The sequence below is a fragment of the Haliotis rubra genome, unplaced genomic scaffold (genome assembly GCF_003918875.1).
Source record: "Haliotis rubra isolate DU_JTF1 unplaced genomic scaffold, ASM391887v1 Scf817, whole genome shotgun sequence".
Lineage (NCBI taxonomy): Eukaryota > Metazoa > Mollusca > Gastropoda > Lepetellida > Haliotidae > Haliotis > Haliotis rubra.
This window is the reverse complement of record NW_025767543.1, coordinates 111,092-133,459: the sequence shown is the minus strand read 5'-3', so window position 1 is coordinate 133,459 and position 22,368 is coordinate 111,092. Positions and strand designations below refer to the sequence as shown.

The following is a 22,368-nucleotide window of genomic DNA, read 5'->3' as shown; positions in this document are numbered from 1 at the left end:
ACCCGAACTGTCTTCGACGTGACGACGTTGGTCACAGGAGATAACATTAAAAAAGTCGGTATTCGTTGCTAGAGAGAGAGAGAGAGAGAGAGAGAGAGAGAGAGAGAGAGAGAGAGAGAGAGAGAGAGAGAGAGAGAGAGAGAGAGAAAGAAACGGTGTGTAGAGCGATTGTCATGTCTCCAGTCGAGGCCTCCACACGCCTGAAGCAAAATGAAGGTAAGTTTTTAAAGGTAGCTTGCCCTATTTTCGCGTGACATTATATGTATATATATGTATGTATGTATGTATGTGTGTGTGTGTGTGTGTGTGTGTGTGTGTGTGTGTGTGTGTGTGTGTGTGTGTGTGTGTGTGTGTGTGTGTGTGTGTGTGTGTGCACACTGTTTAAGCAATGAGTGTCCGTTACAGTAAAGCACATGCTGAAATCAATATCCGTTACCAGTCGTTACCGCTCCGTGGCCGTACGACATTTGACGTACATGTACGTTGACCTATATGTTTACAGAGGTGACCGCAGACTCACATTTCTACCGAGTGTCCGTAGACCTACATATTCATTGTAGTTGTGTGAACTTACACTGAATGTCGGTAGACTTGTATATTCTTAGTAGTTGCCTAAGCTTACACTGAGTGTGAAGACTCATATTTTTACTAAGGGTAGCTCGTCTTTATTTCCTCCAAAATTGAAGATACATATGCATGATTTAGCAGATATTACATTTTACAAAGTACAAGTGTATGAAAGTTATATAATACAAAAACATTTAAAGATAATTATGTATATATGGGGGGTTGGGGGTGGGAATCTAGTAACATATGATGAAAAACCATTTCCATTCATGATCAGCTTTACTCGTGATTTTCATACATTGAATCTATAGATCAGTATCAAGATCTCTAATGTTATCATTTGGCACTCTTCCAAGTAGAAAACTAATCAGTGCATCATCATCATCATTCCAAACACTCACAAAGGTTGTAACACCAAATAGATCAATGAGGGAGCTAAATAGTCGCTCTTTGTTACATTCCGTTTGTGGACAAAAGAGAAATACATGTTTTACAATGTCATAAGCATATGTGCCACATAAGCATTCTTTAGATTGTTAAACGAAAGTGCCGACACGGATAAGGTAGGATATGTCATAGAAATAATCTGAATCATTAAGAGCTATTAACCAAAGTTTGTTACCAGCAGCTGGATTGCGTAGGAGGTCATAAACTCACATTTTACCGAATGTCCGTAGACCTACATCTTTACTTATATCAGGTGCCGTTGACTCACATTTTTACTGAATGTCCGTAGACCTACACCTTTACTTATATCAGGGTCCGTTGACTCAAATTTTTACTGAATGTCCGTAGACCTACACCTTTACTTATATCAGGGTCCGTTGACTCACATTTTTACTGAATGTCCGTAGACCTACACCTTTACTTATAACAGGGTCCGTTGACTCAAATTTTTGTTGAATGTCCGTAGACCTGCACCTTTACTTATATCAGGGTCCGTCGACTCACATTTCTACTGAATGTCCGTAGACCTACGTGTTTACATCAGGTGCCGTAGAGCCAAATTTTCACTAAATGTCCGTAGACCTACATCTTTACTTATAACAGGGTCCGTTGACTCACATTTCTACTGAATGTCCGTAGATCTACATCTTTACTTATATGAGGTGTCGTAGAGTCACATTTTTACTGAATGTCCGTAGACCTACATCTTTACTTATATGAGGTGCCGTAGAGTCACATTTCTACTAAATATCCGTAGACCTACATCTTTACTTATATGAGGTGCCGTAGAGTCACATTTCTACTAAATATCCGTAGACCTACATCTTTACTTATATGAGGTGCCGTAGAATCACATTTCTACTAAATATCCGTAGACCTACATCTTTACTTATATGAGGTGCCGTAGAATCACATTTCTACTAAATATCCGTAGACCTGCATCTTTACTTATATGAGGTGCCGTAGAATCACATTTTTACTGAATGTCCGTAGACCTACATCTTTACTTATATGTGGTGCCGTAGAATAACATTTCTACTAAATATCCGTAGACCTACATCTCTACTTATATGAGGTGCCGTAGAATCACATTTCTACTAAATATCCGTAGACCTGCATCTTTACTTATATGAGGTGCCGTAGAATCACATTTTTACTGAATGTCCATAGACCTACATCTTTACTTATATGAGGTGCCGTAGAATCACATTTCTACTAAATATCCGTAGACCTACATCTTTACTTATATGAGGTGCCGTAGAATCACATTTCTACTAAATATCCGTAGACCTGCATCTTTACTTATATGAGGTGCCGTAGAATCACATTTTTACTGAATGTCCATAGACCTACATCTTTACTTATATGAGGTGCCGTAGAATCACATTTTTTACTAAATATCCGTAGACCTACATCTTTACTTATATGAGGTGCCGTAGAATCACATTTCTACTAAATATCCGTAGACCTGCATCTTTACTTATATGAGGTGCCGTAGAATCACATTTTTACTGAATGTCCATAGACCTACATCTTTACTTATATGAGGTGCCGTAGAATCACATTTCTACTAAATATCCGTAGACCTACATGTGTACAGAGTTGACCGCACAAGATAGACAAACGTTATGAATAACAGCTTCTTCATTTCGTGAGTGCGATGTTTCGGTACAGATTCCGCTACCGTTGTCAAGCAGGACAACGGCACAGGAATCTGTATCGAAACGTCACAATCACGAAATAGAGAAGTTGTTATCCATACTTCCCAGCTACTAAAATGCCACTAAAAGAAGACGTTACCGTAAACTACATTTTACTGAGGGCCCGTACACCTACATTTTTACAGCACACTTACGATCCATAGATTCAGATTTCCACTCTGGTGTTGAGAGACTCATATTTGTTGAAGGATCAGTATAAGTACACACTCAAAGTTACATGGTAATAACACACCCACTAGACTTGCGTTTTGACATTTTCTCAATTGGCTCCGGAGGTCGTCATATGCTGATAACAAAGTTTCACTGGCAGAATATTTGACAGGATCATGAATGTCATAAGCCACCTCTAGCCTTCTACATGTATAATTCATCCGCAGATTGCCCAATATCACTCGATAATTGTCTACACACTACAGCTCTGTACCAATAATGGCCGGTCTGTGAAGGTACCAAAGGGGCAATCGGTTAAGTAGATTAATAATCTTCTCGCTATTATGTTCGGCCTAGGAACGACCTTTGGGAATCCTTAAAATCGAATATCCGTGCGCTGAAGTTTAAATAATTTCCTCCCGGAAGCTTCTTTTTGTGGGGACTGCCACGGGCGGATAGACAAACAGGAGCATCTTATTCACCACCGCTCTCTTGTACCTCATCTGTTTGGCTTAAATATCAGAAGATCTCATATTTCAGGAAATTACATTTTGCATAAAAAAGATGTCAATTCCGTGGTGACAGATATAACATTGCCGGATTGGTAGTTTCTAATGACTGAAAGTAGCATCTTTTCTTCAATTTCCATTGGACAGATCATTATGAAAGACGGCACCACTTACATTTATTCCAATCTTTTTCCAATCCCGAAAGCATTTTTCAGACGGTTATTCAATTGTGACTTTTTTCATATTATTTTGAAAAGAACCCTTCTGTATAAAATTATTGCTGAAGGCTTTTTAATCCGAAAAAGTACGGTTCATTTGGAAAGTTTCTATCTGGAGATTCTGGGGTAACTGATTCTCACTGGAAGCATTGTCTTGCCAGATTGAGACAGGTTCTCCAGTTTCCCATTAAAAGGCCTTGAGACGTATAACAGTTCACGTCCAACGTATATTTGATTGTATTAAAGTTAAGGACACCAGAAGCTTTTATCTTTAATTGGAAATCTTCCTCTGTATTGCTTTAACTTTTATGTGTTCAATTCCCTCTCGAAATATCTGCAGATATACGGTGAGGGATATCCCTTCATTCGCAATTACCTCGTTGTGCATAGATGTTTATATATTCGTGGAGAATCCGCGGAAAACCCCATGGGGTTATTGTCCGTGCTGGAGAGTAGACGTCTTATCGCTCGTGTTCAAATACAGTGTTTGATACTGCTTAGAGATAGACAAGCAACCATAGATCTCCTCAATAAACAATTCCATCCAGTTTCAGTTATCAGCGCTGCCAATATCGCGGGATCATACAGAGCTCATAACGTCCATCCTCTCCTATACCGCTCGAGTAGGCTGTCTAACCCTTTAAGAAACAGGACCGACGCTTCTGCTTGCGAGCAACTGGCAACTGCACGGGTTCCACGATCGATCGATCGAGTAGGCCACTTTGTTACAATCAATGTATATTAGGTTTCCGGTGCGTTGAACGTTGCCCTCTTTTGTTAGCTGGTTTAAAACGTTTTATAATCCGATGGTCCGAGCAGAATCTGTCCGGCAAATGAATGTTGTTTCAGGCCGTTTAACAATCTAATGGTCAGATGACGTCCTGTAAATAGATCCTTGGCTTTTGATTCAGCCGTTGACCGCCATTCAGGTCAAAGACTTCACCGTCGTCACTGTCAAGGAAACTTTAGAATAAACCCATAGAAAGGTGTTGCTTTTGTCAGAGGAAAAATGTGCTTTCAGTCGACTTGGAATGTTTACTTTCCGACATTGATTCTTGAGGATTGAAAGTTACGGGTTTTGTGCAAGGTAGCGTGTTTAGCAACGGTTTGTCAAGGTCTGATTTTGAAGAACTCGAACGGTGCTGTACGCCTTTTCAATTATCCTTAACTCAATTACGGCTACGATGTTTTGGAAACGTAACAGATGGATTTGACCCATCGAATCGGATGTCTGACAAGTGTCTTCCGTCCCGTGAATGTTCCCACAGAAGAGTCTGTTTGTTTCCTTCTGTAAACGCATTATATCTATTTGTTATATTCTGCTGTTTCCTTTGATTAGACCCATGGAGTAAGGTTACAAACCGTAACTTGGTTGATGTGAATACAAAGGAACATTGGTTATCTGAACTGTGTGTCGAAGATAGTGTTACCTGTTAAAAATACCATACGCAGTGCCAGGCCTCTCACAAAACCTGATGCCTCAAATCTGAATCTGACCTCAGGCTATTTGGCAAGTATTCTATATTCCCTCGTACTGACGAGGTTTGAATCATTTTCAGTAGATATCATGTAAACAACAGTATACACGAGGTGATAAGTGTGCGTTTGCCCCCATCAGCCGTCAACACTTAAAGTGGGTGAGTGAGTTTATTTTACGCTGCACTCAGCAATATTCCAGCTATATGGCGGCGGTCTGGCGAACAATCCATGAACATCGATCTATGCAATTGGGAACCGATGACATGTGTCAGCCAAGTCAGCGAGAATGACCACCCGATCCGGTTAGTCGCCTCTTACGACAAGCATGGGTTACTGGAGATCAATTCTAACCCGGATCTTCATCGGTATCAGCGCTTAAAGACAAATTAAGCCTCTGTGTGAAATTAAGTTATTCATTCGTCCTATGAAAAAATGTCTAAGGACTACAAGACTTCTGACTTTACTCCCACATCACTCACTCACTCACTCACTCACTCAGCTGTGAGTCATTTTTAACTGATGCACTTACAAGTCGGATTGTTGTAGAGAGTTTTAGGGGGAGATGAAGTCATGTTGAAGGCCACAATTCAAGTCAAGGAAGTCTATCTAAAATGCGGCATTGTAGGTGAGGTGAAATTGGGTTTAACGTCGTGCTTGAGAATATTTCGCTCATATGACGACGTGCATGCGTGTGTATGTGTATGTGCGGCTGCTTGTACTAGCCCAGACTGAAGCTGGTTTTAAAGTGCTAGCCCACTGAGATACCATGCCGCAGTGAAGCATGAATACCCCACTCAGACACATTATACTGACTCCGAGCCGACCAGTCCTTGATGTACCCATTAATGCCGAGCGCCAGGCAGGGACCAACAAGTACCATAGTTAAACGTCTTTTGGTATGACGCGGTCGGGGATCGAACCCGCGACCTTCCGCTCTCCGGCGGACGCTCTAACCACTACACCAACGGAGGCGGTCTGCGGCATTGTAACTCAATAAGATAGCACTACATTATTTACATCAGTCAGGATAAATACAACCCTTCATTTATGTGCATGCACATCCATATGTAAGTGTCATATTGAACGCAACCGTCGCTGTGCCTTTCGTTGACACAAATATCATAATATGTGATAAATAATAGCGCGAAAACCATTCCACACACTTAAGAATGTCTGCTTAAAGCTTAGTCGATTGTAACATTATCCTGTGTTTGTCAATTGCTATCAAATAGTGATGTTCCAACGTATTTGCGGAGACATATTTAATCTGAAAAAAATGAGGCACAAATCGAAATTGTGATTCATCGGGCGTCTTTTGGTCTCGGCGTCCCAGCTGACGGGGCTCCGTACAGAAGGAGTCCGAAATACCGAGGTTACAGCAGTATCAGTTGACGTAATGTGTACAAAACGGTCTGCCAGTTTTCTTCAGATTTCTAAACAAGAAGTATCTCCAAATGTCGCAAAAGCGACTTCATGGTCAAGTAAAATTAAGTTTCTCCTTGCGTTGGCCTTGCAATCTTATGTTAAACATAGATGTGTTTATTTCAGAATATATGCATAATGTACATTTAGCATGACATTGTTCTTTTGGATGTTTTTTTTGCTATATTTCTTCTTCATGCATTTTTATTCCCCTCAACCACTACCTCCCTCCACACACGCACGCACATACGTGCACATGGACATGCACATGCACATACCACCGCTTCCATAACTATATCAAATGAAGCGTGACACAAACTACTAATGAACACTACCAGCCTTTGAAAAGTAATTCTCTGGATCGTCTTATTACACACCGGACACTGTCGGGCACTTGTATGTAATACCACTACGCCTAAATCGTTATACACCTAATTGAATTAACTGTTTTCAACACGAGAGACCTACTAAGAATTAGTTACCTGCCATTTCCCACAGTAGCATCACCGCCAACCGATGTCGCCCTGTCCTTCGCTAGGCCGCATCCCTCCCCATTGGTCCGGTACAATATTGGGCTCGTGTCTGGACATTATGTTAATTGTACCGCCAGTCACTATAAATGTTTACAAGTTTGTCACTTTATTGCAGGGTGTGAGACGACGCTGTAAAGCCTGGTCGATGTGAGGCACTGGCTCACTGCAACGAACGTACGCCTCTGATCAATGCAATTATCCACGGGCTAAGAGTACAAGCGTGGTTGTCGGTGTGTGATGCTCCTGTGTGGAAGGTGTGTCGACAGTTACCACAACTTCTGTTATGACTAAGGGGTATTGTAACTACCTCGACTCCCACGGTCATTCAGTGACAAGAACTCAGAAACCGCTGAGTCTCCAAACACTTGATACTGGTGTCAAATGTTGAAGAGAACTACTCTCCGACAGCAATATTTACTTGAAGCAAGAACGATCACTTCAAACCCTTTTGACAGTTAAAGACGTTCGGCTGAAGACGTGTTGGTTTTACCCTTACCATTAATCTCAGTGGAAAACGTATTCACCAAATCGGATGTTTGTGCATCGATAACTCCGCTAATTCATTTGAAGGATGGAGCATCTTTTGTGATAAATGAAGGACATTTATTGTAAGTAACCTTGAATCATCGACCATATTTGACAAATGAGGAGACTAGATGTTTGTTTGAAGGGGGTGTAAACATCTTACATCGTGTTGTGTTCACATGTACTGAATGGGAGTGTTGTAGACAACGATGTGATCAATAGGACGACACGCCTGCTAATGTGAATCTTTGAAAGCAAAATCAATGCTATTTGTTTGATGCTACATACAAGGAACGGAATGAGTCAAGGATACCTAATGCTCAGTGAAAGGTTCTCAAGCCTTTATACGTAGTTGTCGAGAGTGTGACAACGGTGTTCAAAGACTGTCGTCGGTTTATCCAGTACCGTCACCACCAAGAAAACACCAACGAATAGGACCATTGAGTAAGATTTTGTTTTATGTTTATGTGACTCTAATCTCATTGTTAGCCTGCAGCTTGCAATTAAACCTATTTAAGGTGCTCTATCCCCAGTATGTTTACGTCAATTTGGGTTATATCTTCATGAAGAAGGTGACAGAAACATCTTCTGAAAGTAAGACCATTGTTACCGTCATTCAGTGACTGAGCTGTGACAATATCACCTTTCACTGCAGTGTTACCTGACAAGGCTTACCCTGAAATTTCTCTGTTATTTGATACTGCGCTACCGAATGGTGTTGTTTCCACACTAATTAAATACGAGCTCAGACGAGCATGTCAACCGTGATTTCAGTATCATTAATATCAAATGAACAAAAGGTGCATTGCGCCATGGGCAAGCATAACAGAAATACCGTATTCGTAATGTTTCACATATATGATAGCGAAACGCTCAAAGGTAATATTCGCATTACCATATGATGTTATTTGTCGAAATCATTGCTGATGTGGAGGTCATTTCGTTCAGTGAAGCACATTTTATAAACTGCTTAATGATACATTATTTGAGTGAAACACCACAATGTTCATGTTGTGCCATGTGATTTGCAACGATGCTTGTACAACCTTGATGTGAATCTGGTAGGATCGTTAGGCAACAGTCTATTGAGAACGCAGAGATCGACGGAGGAAGATCGAAAGTAGTTTCTGCTATTTGACTTCAGCTGCATATTGTAATGTACTATTTATTGGATTGGGTTATCGCAACAATAACATTTTCCTAAATATGATTTTAAATATTGTACTTGTTTGAAAGTTGTTTTTAAAAGGTTGTATGAAATATATATTCAATGACAACATTTTTCTTTGTTTAGAGTACTTGGCGCTCAGCTTTTAACGATGGAGACGTCGACATCTTCCTGTGTCGACTGCCCGACTGACGACATCTCTACGGACAACCCCAACGTCACCGACAACATTTCTTACTACGACTTCCCGAACAGTGATAACGTGTTTCAGACAGTCGCTAGCATGTTTATTAAATACGTCACTCCAACTGACGTATTTGTTGGCCTGGTAGCCAACATTGTGTCGATCCTGGTGTTCGCCGGCAAGGATCTACGGAAGCTGTCCTCGAGTGTGTACGTGCTGTCTGTGCTGTCGGCCGACATCGGATTGTTGTTGACGATGTCGTTTCAGTGGTTGGAAACGCTGGGGTACAAATTCACCCACAAACCAGGGATATGCCAGTTGTATGTGTACTTCCAGTATGTGTTTAGTTTCCTGTCCGTATGGTTTATGGTGTGTATTACAGTAGAGAACTACATCACTATATGTCATCCGATGAGGATCAGGACTCTTTGCACTCTCACCCGAGCACGTGGAGTTGTTATATCGTTACTGGTAGCCGCGCTGGTGATCTATATGTTTTATATATTCTCAACCCACGTTGCCACAAATGCTTATTCCAACGTCCCCACGTGTCAACCAAAACCGAGTTGGGGAACTTTTATGAAAATATTCACCCTTGTAGATACTGTTCTGACGCTGTTGTTGCCGTTCCTTGCAATGATGTTTATGTTGGTGGCTATAGTCTGTGCTATCGTTACATCCCTGAGGAAGAGGAGAAAGAGGACAACGAGGGAGAATCAGAGAACGTCGTCAAGCTGCCCTCAGGTCCGTGTGGCCAAGATGCTCTTTGCTCTTTCCCTCACCTACCTGCTGCTCAACATTCCCGTCCACAGCGTCAGGTTGTACGCGCTCACGGTGGATATTCTAGGTTGTACACAAAATAGTTCCATGTTACTAAGTTTTATCCTGTTGATTTTTGAGCAGGTATCTTTCATCAATTTTTATGTGAAGTTTTTCTTATTTTTCGCCTTCAGTGCTAATTTTCGGAAGGGTGTTTTTGGAGGTGGATGTAGACGTTGCCAGGTGTATGCTCCGGTGTCCCAGACAACGGAGGGAACTAAGGTGTGAGGCATCTGCACTTGGGACAGTAGTGTGTAGGGTGTGGATAATAGCAACACAGTGACACTCGTGTCCAGCCTAAGGGAAAAAGCGAAACTCCGTGTTCAGACCTAGTGAAAGTGTGTGACTCAGAGTACAGGCGAAAGGTGTGTGGCACAAGGAAAAAAGAGACCGTTACTGTTTCAAAATTTCTTGGACCAACATCTTCGTATTGTGTCAGTTTGCAACAATTTGAAAGTGGAGGAAGCGTACTAAAGGAACCTGACATCGTTCGGGATTAAGTAAAGTGTGAACGCACATGGACATACGCGTGATCCAAGTTAATTTCCTACTTTCCTACACATGTGGCGTTGAGACAAAGATGTATTCTTTGAAACTATTTCGCCATAACCAGAGGCATGTTTGCCATGTGCCATGTGAGATTTGATTGATGAGGACCAAGAGTTGTGTGAGTGTTTATGGTTATATTGCGTGGTTTTGACATAATTCTACTCACTGTGGTTTGGGTATGAAACGGACAGTGTTCTGGACGAGGTCAGTGTATGACCAGGACGTGAAAGGTATCTGGCCAGTTTGGACCAAACGCGTAAGGGGCGTGTCCGGGAAATGACCCGTGTGTGGCTAGTGCCCCAGAATTAGGCAATATGCCACGACATGCCAGGGTGTGACCAATATCATGGACGGTCATCGGCGTGGTAAAGGTGAAATGATGATGTAGCCATAATGACGTGTTGGTGCATCAAATGTCTGGCAAGTGTCTGGGCAGGTTGTGACTAACGTGTACAGACGTACATTAAGGATAGGGCTACGATCTGGTGATAGTGTTCCCAGGGTGTGTGTGACTGTGTGACCCGGCTGCCTGGCAGAGTGACGGCTTGGTTTAGAGATGCTTTGGCTCAGGAGCTCAGGACAACGACCAGAACGAATCCGTACCCTCCCAGTAGGACATCGCGTTGGGTTATTTCAGTACAGTTATTACATGAGCTATAGTAATAACGAATATCTCTTGTCTCAGATTGAAAGAAGAAATACATAAAGCTGATCATTCTTACAACAAAATGACCATGGAAGAAGAAATATGTTCCCTTGTCGTCACATCGTTCTGTATGCATGTGGTGCAAACAAGACGACAAACTCTCTATAATTGGAACTATAAATGTGTTTGCTTTACCACCGAGGAAGTATGGTGAAATGGAACGCACATGCGCAGAAGATCCTAGCGTAACGACCCCGATACGCTACCCATCTGCGCATGTCGGTGTACTTACCCATCGGTGTACCTCACCATCGGTGTACCTCACCATCGGTGTACCTCACCATCGTGCCACAGGGCAACAACTTTGCATGCTAGTTACCTCGGCCACAGCGGGCGATCTTCTCAGATTTCGTTCAATGTCTTCGACAATAAATACATGTCTGTTTCCCTTGCTTCTATTTATGATTAGCAGGATCTGTGAATACCTAATCACTTTAAATACACGTCGGATCTTCTAAGTAGTCTCTAGGTAGAGCCTTCGGGTCTGCTCGGCCTAACCCGCTTCTTACATACGCCTACGGAGCATGTGTCCTATCACGGGATTTCACCGCCCGATTTCTACCTACATTTCATATTACGATCTCCGTAAACTGCCATTGCTCCGACTCGGACATAGTATATTGACCTTGAACTGACCAGTGTCTGTCCTCTGACGGCTTGGACAGACAAGGTAAAACCAACTGCCATCTCTTGACGCTGCCTGGTATGGGCCCGTCGATCTCCCGCTCTACAAGCGATCTTTCTACCCATTAAACCGCGCCTGATTTCGTATGCTTGTTGAAATATACACAATTTCCATTAATATGTTGATCTGACGAGCAAACCAAACACTTTGAACAATGACATTTAGTAAAAAGAGTGCAAACACCATGCTGTGCCCAGTGCTGTCTGGTGAAATATGTTTAAATCTGATTGAAGCTACACAATACACAGTACAGATGTTCTTGCATTTCAAAGGTCAACATGCCTCTGGTTCAGTAATATGATATGAAATGTGATCATCAGAGCCTGTGAAATGTTTTAAATTACGTAAATATCAGTGTGTTTTAGTATTCTCATTTGCACTACTGAAATATCGACGTATTTTATTCTCGGTTTTTATGAATTAATTTATCGTTATTATCCATTCATCTACACACACACGCGCGCGCACACACACTCGGATACACAAAAATATATGTACATAATAATACACATACATACAAACATACATACATACATGCATACATACAAACAAACATACATACACATTAATACATACATACATACATACACACACACACACTCGGATACACAAAAACATATGTACATAATAATACACATACAAACAAACATACAAACAAACATACATACACATTAATACATACATACATACACACACACACACTCGGATACACAAAAACATATGTACATAATAATACACACACATACATGCATACATACATACATACATGCATGCATGCACACATACACATTAATAAATGCATACATACGCATGCGCGCACACATACACACACACTCGGATACACAAAACTATATGTACATAATAATACACACACATACATGCATACATACATGCATACATACATACATACATACATACATACATACATACATACATACATACATACATACATACATACATACATACATACATACGCATTAATACATGCATACATGCATACGCATGCGCGCATACATACACATTCAGACATGCATACATACATGCATAAGTTTCGAGAATAGGTAGCCAGAATTCTGGCCTACGCGTTTCTTTTTGGGGGATAGTTTACATACATACATACATACATACATACATACATACATACATACATACATACATACATACATACATACATACATACATACATACATACATACATACATACATACATACATACATACATACATGTATGCATGCCCGCACACATACATACATACATACATACATACATACATACATACATACATACATACATACATACATACATACATACATACATACATACATACATACATACATACATACATACATACATACATACATACATACATACATACATAAATACATACATCGCTGCGCTCAGATCATGGACACTCATATTCATTAAACCAGCCATACATCTCTCCAATCAATTAGCATGTGTTCAGGGTATAAGTTGCTCGTGATAAATGCCAAAGGTTAAAATCTGAATATCTGAAGTTATTACTATGGAATTCTGAGCAATTTGTAATTACACTTATAAGCCAGCAGTAGAAATTTAATGCTGAGGTATATTCACAGTGAGTGGGCTTAGTTGTACTCTGCCTTTAGCAATATTCCAGTGATATTACAGAAGGGGACAGCAGAATGGCCTTCACACATGGTACCCATGTGGGGAATCGAACCCGGGTCTTCGGCGTGATGAGCGAACGTTTTAACCACTAGGCTATCCCATCGACCATCCATATTCACAAGTAAAGTTGCCTCCATTGAGCTATCATCTGCTGTTAAATAAAGGCTATATGCATACATGCACCACCAAATAACATGGAACACCGATATTACCAGACCACACAACACCATTTAGAAAGCGGTCAATGAATATTCGGGTTTAGGTCTTCGTAGACTTACATGTAGATTCCCAAGACGAAATGTTAACCGGGAATAATATTGTAAAAGGACCAGGTGTACACTATAATTAAATTCACTATTTTTCAATGATATGATAGTAATGCCTCTGTGTAACAATACACATCAAAGTGTATAACATGGCCTTTGCAAAATAATTAGTTTTAAAATTAAAACAAGTTATAATAATCCACTTGGTTGTATAGACATGTCCTTGTTCTAAACTGATGTAAAAATTCATGTACTAAAGTCTATTTGTGGACGAGTTATACATGTTTGAAAATACAACATACATACATACATACATACATACATACATACATACATACATACATACATACATACATACATACATACATACATACATACATACATACATACATACATACATACATACATACATACATACATACATACATACATACAAGTTTGGAATAGAATACGCACCACGACATTAAATATATCTCTTTCTCTCTTTCTGTGTGTGTGTGTGTGTGTGTCTCCCTCCCTCTGTATATATATGTACACCAAAAATTGTTTACTTTAAAAGGCGTAACAGCTAGATGCACATCATTTCCAGTCAATGCACTGTTATAAAGAGAAGAAGTCAGCAAAAACACATTCATCGTTGTGGAACAGGTTCGTCATGCCAGTCCTCAGAAAAAGCTGACGAATGGTGAGCCATATGGAAGGCTTCAGCCTTGTACCCCGCAGTCGGGATTCGAACCACGCACACCCTACCCAGTTTCTAGCCAGCAACCATTACATTCCGTTCCATACCTTGCGCATCTGCTAGAACCGTTTAAGTAAGACGCCCCACCCAACAGAAGGACGTCAACATCTCCAGTGGAGCGGACGACACTTACGATAGGGAACACGTGAGTGGAGAAGAGGTTTCTTCACCTATGAGTGACGTTTCCTTCTTCATCAAGCTGGGGCAGGTACTTATAGTCGCTCAGGTGAACGCCACCGCTGTGGGTGCTGAAAGGTGATCATATTGGACGTGGGAACGTTATGATCTGGGATGGACAACAGGTGCGGCAACGACGCCTATGTTTGTAACTGGGTGAAACCGTGTTTGCAACAGAACAGCACTGAAGTGACGTTTTAACGCCATAACGCTAAGTTGCTCGAATTGTACAGCAGTATCTTAATAAGAGAAATGGTGATACGTTGCCCTGGTCCGCAAGATCCCCTGATTTATGACCCACTAAACAAGTCCTTGGTGAAATGGTGCGACGTTTACGACGTCATCCAAATCCTTCAATAATGCTGCAGGAACGACGCCAAATCCTTCCTCAGATGTGGAATGATCTTCCATACGTCTTTCGTCGACGTTTAGTGGCCTTAATAATAAAACCATATTAGCTTTCTTGTGAACCCCAGGATCAGTTGCTTATGCCATCGATACCATACTTTCAATCATTTGTCTTTGCATGCTATCATTTCATTCGCGGCAGTCAAACCCTGATTTGTTATGTGTAGGTCACAATATATATATCATCCACCAACTATATTTATACTGGACACAAAATATTTGTATTTTAATGATTGATATGTCATCAGTGTCATCAGAATGAATTGATCATAATTCATAATTTCAAAATTTTCATATGTCCCTTACTATATTTGTCCAGTATATATACCACATGTGTTCATATAATAACTTTCATTCATTACTTACCATCCTGAGAATTCGCCGATGACGACATTGAGCTTAATGTACCTTCGCCACAAAGTCGATCGTTGATTTAGCAACGATTAGTGTTCATAACAAGTCTTTAATAAATTGAAAGCTCTAACGTTCTAGGCTGCCAGCTTACGATTTGTGTCTTATCGTCATTCTTGTATTTTATTGTCAATACACAAACGTCTAAGATCCGCATCACGCTACTAACTCCAATATTAGCGGAAATGCCGCAGTGTAAGAGAATCTGTTTCTTTTTACAACTCTTCAAGGAGGTATCGGCAGTGTTGTCAGTTTGAGCAGGAACATTTCTAACCATTGGTATTTGCTTGTGCTAGTCGTTTATGTATGTGAACAGATTCTTGCGTACATGGGACTCCCAGCTCCAGTTGACAGAGCGTCGTCCCTTTTATAACAATTAATAATAATAATTGCCCACTGATATAGCGCTGAACTCCACGCTGCAAGTCAAAACATTGATTACACAGAAGTCTCGTTTCCTGCTGACTGGGTTCCGTCCTATTGCGCAACTTAGTACAATAACCAGTCCAGAATTTGAGACCAACTCATTCAACTGGATACATACATATTAATCAGCATTATTTGATACATCTAATTACTTGTATATTGCAACACTACGCTCCTTCTAGTCCTTGCAAATATGTCGTACAGCGTGCTCCGTCGTACAGCATGCTCTGACAAATGGAAATCGTGAACATCTCAAAACGAGGCTTGGCCGCTAGGAAAGTTTGGCGGTCTGGTACGGACTTAATATTATATAAATTACATTGTACGTTACAAACATGCATTTAATAAGCGTACAGAACACATAACAGGTGTAACCAGGTAGCCAGGTGAATTGTGAATCATTGTACGACCTCGTCAAACAGGGGCAATCTGTGACGTCTTAGTTAACGACATGCTGTCTAAACCTCGACCTAAAATATAGAAATACGAGTTTTTTAAACTTTAAAATTAACATTAATTTGTAAATACTATTTCCTTATGAAACAAGGAATTGGAATTCAGTGTGACCATAGTTGTTTGTAGTGTCTCTTTTCACTTTTACACGAGAAAATTCGGATAGGCTGAAAAGTAGGTCATTGTCTGAATTGGTTAATGAGACTCATGTTTCGGTTTGTGGGACATGCTCTAAGCGCATGCAAAATGATGGACATTAAATATTACCCCGGATAACCCAAGCTGCCTGTAAGGCGCTAGAAGGTTAATAGTCATATGGCTTATACCACCGGGTACCCACTTTCTACTAAGGTATGACCACATAGGTGCTTCAAGTGTGTACGAGTAGTTCATGTTTTAATAGTTTTCTATGTTGTTTTGTCGTTTTATCATCAAATGTTCACAGGAATAATACTTTCTACTGTTATTCGGTGACCATGTGAAGTATTCCGGGTAATAACCAGTCCCAACCAAAGGGAAGTAACTCGGTGTGTATGTTCTAGATGACCGTTACTAAAAATCCTCGGAGAGGTGGTTGTGTTATATTTATTAAGACTGATTTGTCGTATCAAGTTCAAGAATTTCCAAATACAATGTATGAGGCTAACGCAGTAAAAATTCATTATGAGGAAGAAAAAGCCATTACTATTGTTATTATGTATAATACAGGTAAGCCATTACTATTGTTATTATGTATAATACAGGTAGGGCAAACGTAGATGAATATCTGAAATTAATTGATCCCGATGGAGGCCCATATTTTATATGTGGGGACTTTAACTGCCATAATATCTTTTGGGGAAGCAACAAGACGGATTATAATGGTCAGATTGTTGAACAATTTTTAGATGAAGCAGAGCTTGTCGTTTAAAACGATGGTAAAATCACCCGCATGGATCTTGGCAAATGGACTTTTTCTCCTATAGATCTATCAATGATATCATCACACATAGTCAATAAGTGTAACTGGGATGTATTTCAGGAAGATGCGTTAGGTAGTGACCATTTTCCTTTTTTTACTGAAATTCAGGTTCGACCATATCGTGATTCTTGTGATAATGTCCCTCGGTGGAAATTCAAGAAGGCTAATTGGGCACTTTTTTCTAGTCTGTGTACTGAACATATCACATCCGATCATATAATTGGTGATGTTAATATGTCTAATGAAAATATCACAACACAATTAATAAGAATTTCAGAAGAGTCCATTGGAAAATCGTCTGTTAAGAAAGCGGCATTCCCGCCAAAGTCCTGGTGGAATGACAGCTGTGAAAAAGCGAATATCGCAAGGAAAAAGGCATATAATAAGGTTCGCCACTCGTCATTGCCATGTGATTTGGCTGATTTTCGTAAGAAACGAGCTACGTTCCAACGTATTGCACGGAGTACAAAACGATTGAGCTGGAGGGAATATATTTCTAATATTAATAGATTTACATCATTAACTAGTATCTGGTCCAAGGTGAAAACGATCGGTGGAAATAATATTCGTTCACCGATACCGGTAATGGGAGAAGCTGGAGAACACGTATAAAAAAAGTCAGAAAGTAAATGCTCTTGTTTAACAATTTCAATCTGTTAGCAGTTCTGAAAATTATTGTCATGAATTCAGAGAATATAAACAAGTCTTTGAAACAAACTTTATGCCTGAAATGTCTTCTGCCATGTTGGAAAGTAGCTTGGAAATCAATACAGCTATCACTCATGATGAACTCATGAAGGCAGCCATATCAAGAATACATAATTCGGCACCAGGTGCGGATGAGTTGTGCTATGAAATGTTTAAGCATATGCCAGATTCTACTCTAGCTGTTATTCGGGAACTGTTGAGCTTAAGTTGGTGTTCTGGATCCTTGCCTAGGACATGGAGACATGCAATAATAGTTCCAGTGCCCAAACCAGGAAAAGATCCATTGCTTCCTGCATCATATAGACCGATTGCTCTCACTTCTAATTTATGTAAAATCATGGCGAGAATAGTTACTAATCGCCTGAACTATTATCTTGAACGAAATGAGCTTCTTAACCACATCCAGTCAGGATTCAGAAAGGGGCGTTCATGTATAGATCAGCATGTTCATCTGGAAACTGAAGCACAGAAGGCTTTATGCAACCAGGAATACATGTTGTGTGTATTCCTTGATATCGAAAAGGCTTATGACATGATTTGGAGAAATGGTTTGCTTTTTAAATTGCAGAAACTTGGAATTAGAGGCAACATGTTCAAGTCGAAATGGTCATTTTTGTCCGAAAGAACCATTCAAGTTCGCATATGTCAAGAACTGTCAGGCGTGCATATGATTGAAAATGGTACCCCACAAGGAAGTGTAATAAGTCCAGTTTTATTTAATATTATGATCAATGACATTTTCGAGGACCTGCCTCTAAACATAAATGCAGCACAGTTTGCTGATTACGGATCGTTTTGGAGACGCTTTGGTAATTTTCAGTTTGTCATAGAATCTATAGAAAACTGCTTAAGTAAAGTCAGTACATGGTGTTCAAAATGGGGGTTTAAGATTTCAAAATCAAAATCAGTGGTAATGATGATCACAAGACGTAAGATCCCTCATGATATCAATTTAACTCTTGGACACCATAAACTGGAAATGGTGTCAGTGTTCAAATTGCTTGGTGTGTATTTTGATCAAAGATTAACATGGTCTCATCACATCACACATTTGTATAACACATGTAACAGGATCATCAATCTATTAAAGTGTATTTCAAAAACAAAGTGGGGTGCTGAAAAGTCAACTATGTTATTGCTGTACAAGGCCCTTATCTTGTCCAGACTTGACTATGGTTGTCAGGTGTATATGTCGGCGGCTAAATGTCATCGTAATAAGCTTGATAGAATTCAGTCTAAAGCTTTGAGAATATGCACTGGGGCATATTGTATAACTACAACCTCAGCGCTTCAAGTTGAGTGTTCAGAAATGCCCCATCACCTTCAAAGACAACAAGTATCTTTGAAATATTTCTTAAAAATGAAAACCAAGAACAAAAACCATGCAGTCACTGAGATTGTTAATGACTGTGTGGAATCTGTCATGTGTGACTGGACTCATGGCAAATTACCCTTTGGCTTGAATATTCAGAGATTAGCTGATCAACATGATATTTACAACTGTAGCCCAGTTGATCCTTCTGCTCCGCCTGTCACACCTCCGTGGCTTCTGCTGAAGCCTGGATTGAATTCTGAACTCAATTTAATCGTGAATAAGAGAATGAACCAAAACATAATAAAAGTGATAACTCAACACTTTCTGTCTGAAAATTATTCTAATTTCACAAATATATACACTGATGCATCGAAAGAACCATCCAATGATCGTACTGCTGGGGCTTTTTGGATACCCAATTTATCGACCGCTAATGTGTTCAGATTCCCTGATTATCTTTCTGTATTTTCAGCTGAACTTTTGTTCATTTTGCAAGCATTGAGATGGGTAGATGAACATGACCATGAAGCAATTATCTTTACAGATTCCATGGCAGCAATCACAGCTATAGAAGCTGGTGCAAATGGATCTAAAAATGACATTGTTCATGAGATATTAAAGTTGGATACATTTTTAAACATGATGTACATTGCATGCGACATTGTGTGGGTCCCAGCACATGTTGGAATACATGGGAATGAGATTGCAGATAAGTTGGCCAAATCCGGGTTACAGTTTTCTGTTAAAATTTCAACCAATCCCTAAAGATTTTGAAAATGTTTTATCGAAATCTGTTACAAGGAGTTGGCAACAGTTGTGGGAAACAAGTACTACCGGCCGACATATGTACAAACTTAGACCATCACTAAAATCTGGTCATACAAATCGGGCTAAATGCTTACAGGAGTATTATAGATAAGACGGTCTCTTCTAAATGTGGCCATTGCAATTTGGAGACGTCTGAAAACATCGAACATTATCTATTACATGCCCTAAGCATAACAACATAAGACATAACCTCAGAAGTGCTGTACTTGAGGTTGATGATGTATTATCATTAGAAACAGTTTTGGGCCCAAATATCATGTAAGGGTCTGTGCAACGGGCAGTTTTAGATTTTGTCTCGTCATCTGGAAAATATGATGTACTCTAGACAGGCTCTTGAATGACTTAGACAGATTTAGTTCTGTGGTTTTAAATCATTTTAACACTCTGTCATCTGAACCTACTGCTTTTTTAATGAATGAGTATTTCATGTTTCAGAAATGGAAGTGATTACTTAAGGTTTTTAATCCGTAACACAAAGGAGAGGTTATTCGACATACGTATACATCTATCCAAATTGATAGTGTTGTCGTTTCTTTTATCTTAACTAAACGATTTCTTTTGGCGATGAAATTACCTATGATTGTTTATTAAATCAAGTCAATGTGTTTTGCGCAAATAGGCTTCTTATTGGCCCACGTCGCCCTAAAACTATAAAACCAACCAACCCAACCATCTAGATGACCGTTATTAGAACGAGTATGCATGGCTGTCTCGTAACATAACAGGTCCCACGAGCCGAGGTTCGATGGTGTGATGCACGCATCAGGCACTATAAAGGTACTTGTTGTTTTTTCTGCCTGTTCTGCAGAATATAAAGTCAGGATTCAGTGACTGAAATTCAGTATAACGTGGCTGAGATGGTATCTAAATTGAATTCAGTCGCTTTGGACAAGCACCATATGATCAACATTCCGAGCCAGTACAAGCAGACACACACACACGCGCGCACACATAAACGCACACGCACACGCATTCAAGCAGACCAAATCTTCTTAAACACGAAGGTTTTACCTCAGTTCACAATGTTTCACATATAACAAGTTTGAATGCTATTTGCGTGGTGACATTTGGCTGAATTTCTATGTCACCAACATTGACGAAGTCAACTGGACAAAAATGTACCACTCCGCCAACAGACATTGTGCAGATCACTGTAAGATAAATGTTATCGCTGCAATTCACACTTCAACAGCGGGAAGATTGTACCTATATATAGCATATCAAGCGAGCCTCCTATGTTTCACATCAACTTAATGTCTCGAGTGGAACAAAGTTTATTTACAGAAAGAGCATCCTTCGTGCTGGGCATAATTTGTTAAATGACGAATGAATTTTGCGTTCCGTTATCACCATCTGTGTTTTTACTGAATCTTCAACAGAGTTTCACCATGTCCACGTTTTCTTTTAACGAAAGAAACATGCGTATGGAAACGAGACAACCGAGCTGTATAATTAGACTCGAATCTGGTGACCAAGCAGGGATGGTATGTGATAAAAGTTACTTATTACTCGTCCGTGGAAGATACTGCAGTGTAATATTTTTACGGCAATATTACACTTGTGTAATACCGCTAGGCGTATGACGTCAAAATGGCTTACAGTTATGACGTCACAATGTTATAAGGCCTTGCTAGAAAGCTGAAAGTCACCAGAAAGCTCAGAGTCATCACACTGTATGCAGTTTCTATCAATGTATGTTGGAGAGTAATAAACAGAATACATAACTCGCTTCCGTGAAATACCATTATCTTTTTATTAAACTCATGAACGATTTAGTATCAAAATACATCAAATCATTAACTCGTTTAATACAAATGGTATTACACGGAAGGTCGTTTAGTATCCTCTATAAATAAGATAAATTCTAAAAACATTAAAACCTGCATCGGGTTCACATCTAAGGCCGCATGTCGCAAGGCGACGTTATATCAATGGCCTACATACGGACAGTTATCAACAGCATTCGCCACAGCTTAGAGCTTCCGTTTGGAAGACACTGCGACTGAAGACAATGGAACATATGCGGCTTAGCTTTGGGGACGTTGTTGGCTAATCCAGACGGGAAATATGTAAACATGGTTTTAGGTGACCCTTTTATCAAATGGAGACAACTGCGAGGGGTCCAATAATCCAATAATGTATATCGGGGATCGGATAAGTCCAGTACTGACATTATCAACGCCATGCAGATCCGAGAGCTGGTTGAGTTGGTGCGGCTTTACGAACCGTTAATAAAACATTTTTCCGTTGACATTTTAGACGCTGAATCTGACGACATTATCTGATTTAAATTATCTTCTGCAGATCCTGATTTAGTTGTGTTATATTCGTCCAACTCGT

The 22,368-nt window shown here is 40.0% G+C and overlaps 1 protein-coding gene and 1 long non-coding RNA gene across 2 annotated transcripts; both read left to right on the top strand.

Moving 5' to 3' along the window:
* Positions 1 to 956: 956 nt before the first annotated feature.
* On the top strand, positions 957 to 22,204 carry LOC124261941. The gene is made up of 3 exons (XR_006894473.1): positions 957 to 1,211; positions 15,692 to 15,697; positions 22,193 to 22,204. It is a non-coding gene; the product is annotated as an uncharacterized LOC124261941 (long non-coding RNA).
* Positions 7,171 to 11,382, top strand: LOC124261940 (lysophosphatidic acid receptor 6-like). The gene is made up of 2 exons (XM_046696305.1): positions 7,171 to 8,015; positions 8,866 to 11,382. The coding sequence occupies exon 2, from the start codon at positions 8,891 to 8,893 to the stop codon at positions 9,968 to 9,970; it is 1,080 nt and encodes a 359-aa protein (XP_046552261.1). The 5' UTR covers positions 7,171 to 8,015; positions 8,866 to 8,890; the 3' UTR covers positions 9,971 to 11,382.
* Positions 22,205 to 22,368: the final 164 nt, after the last annotated feature.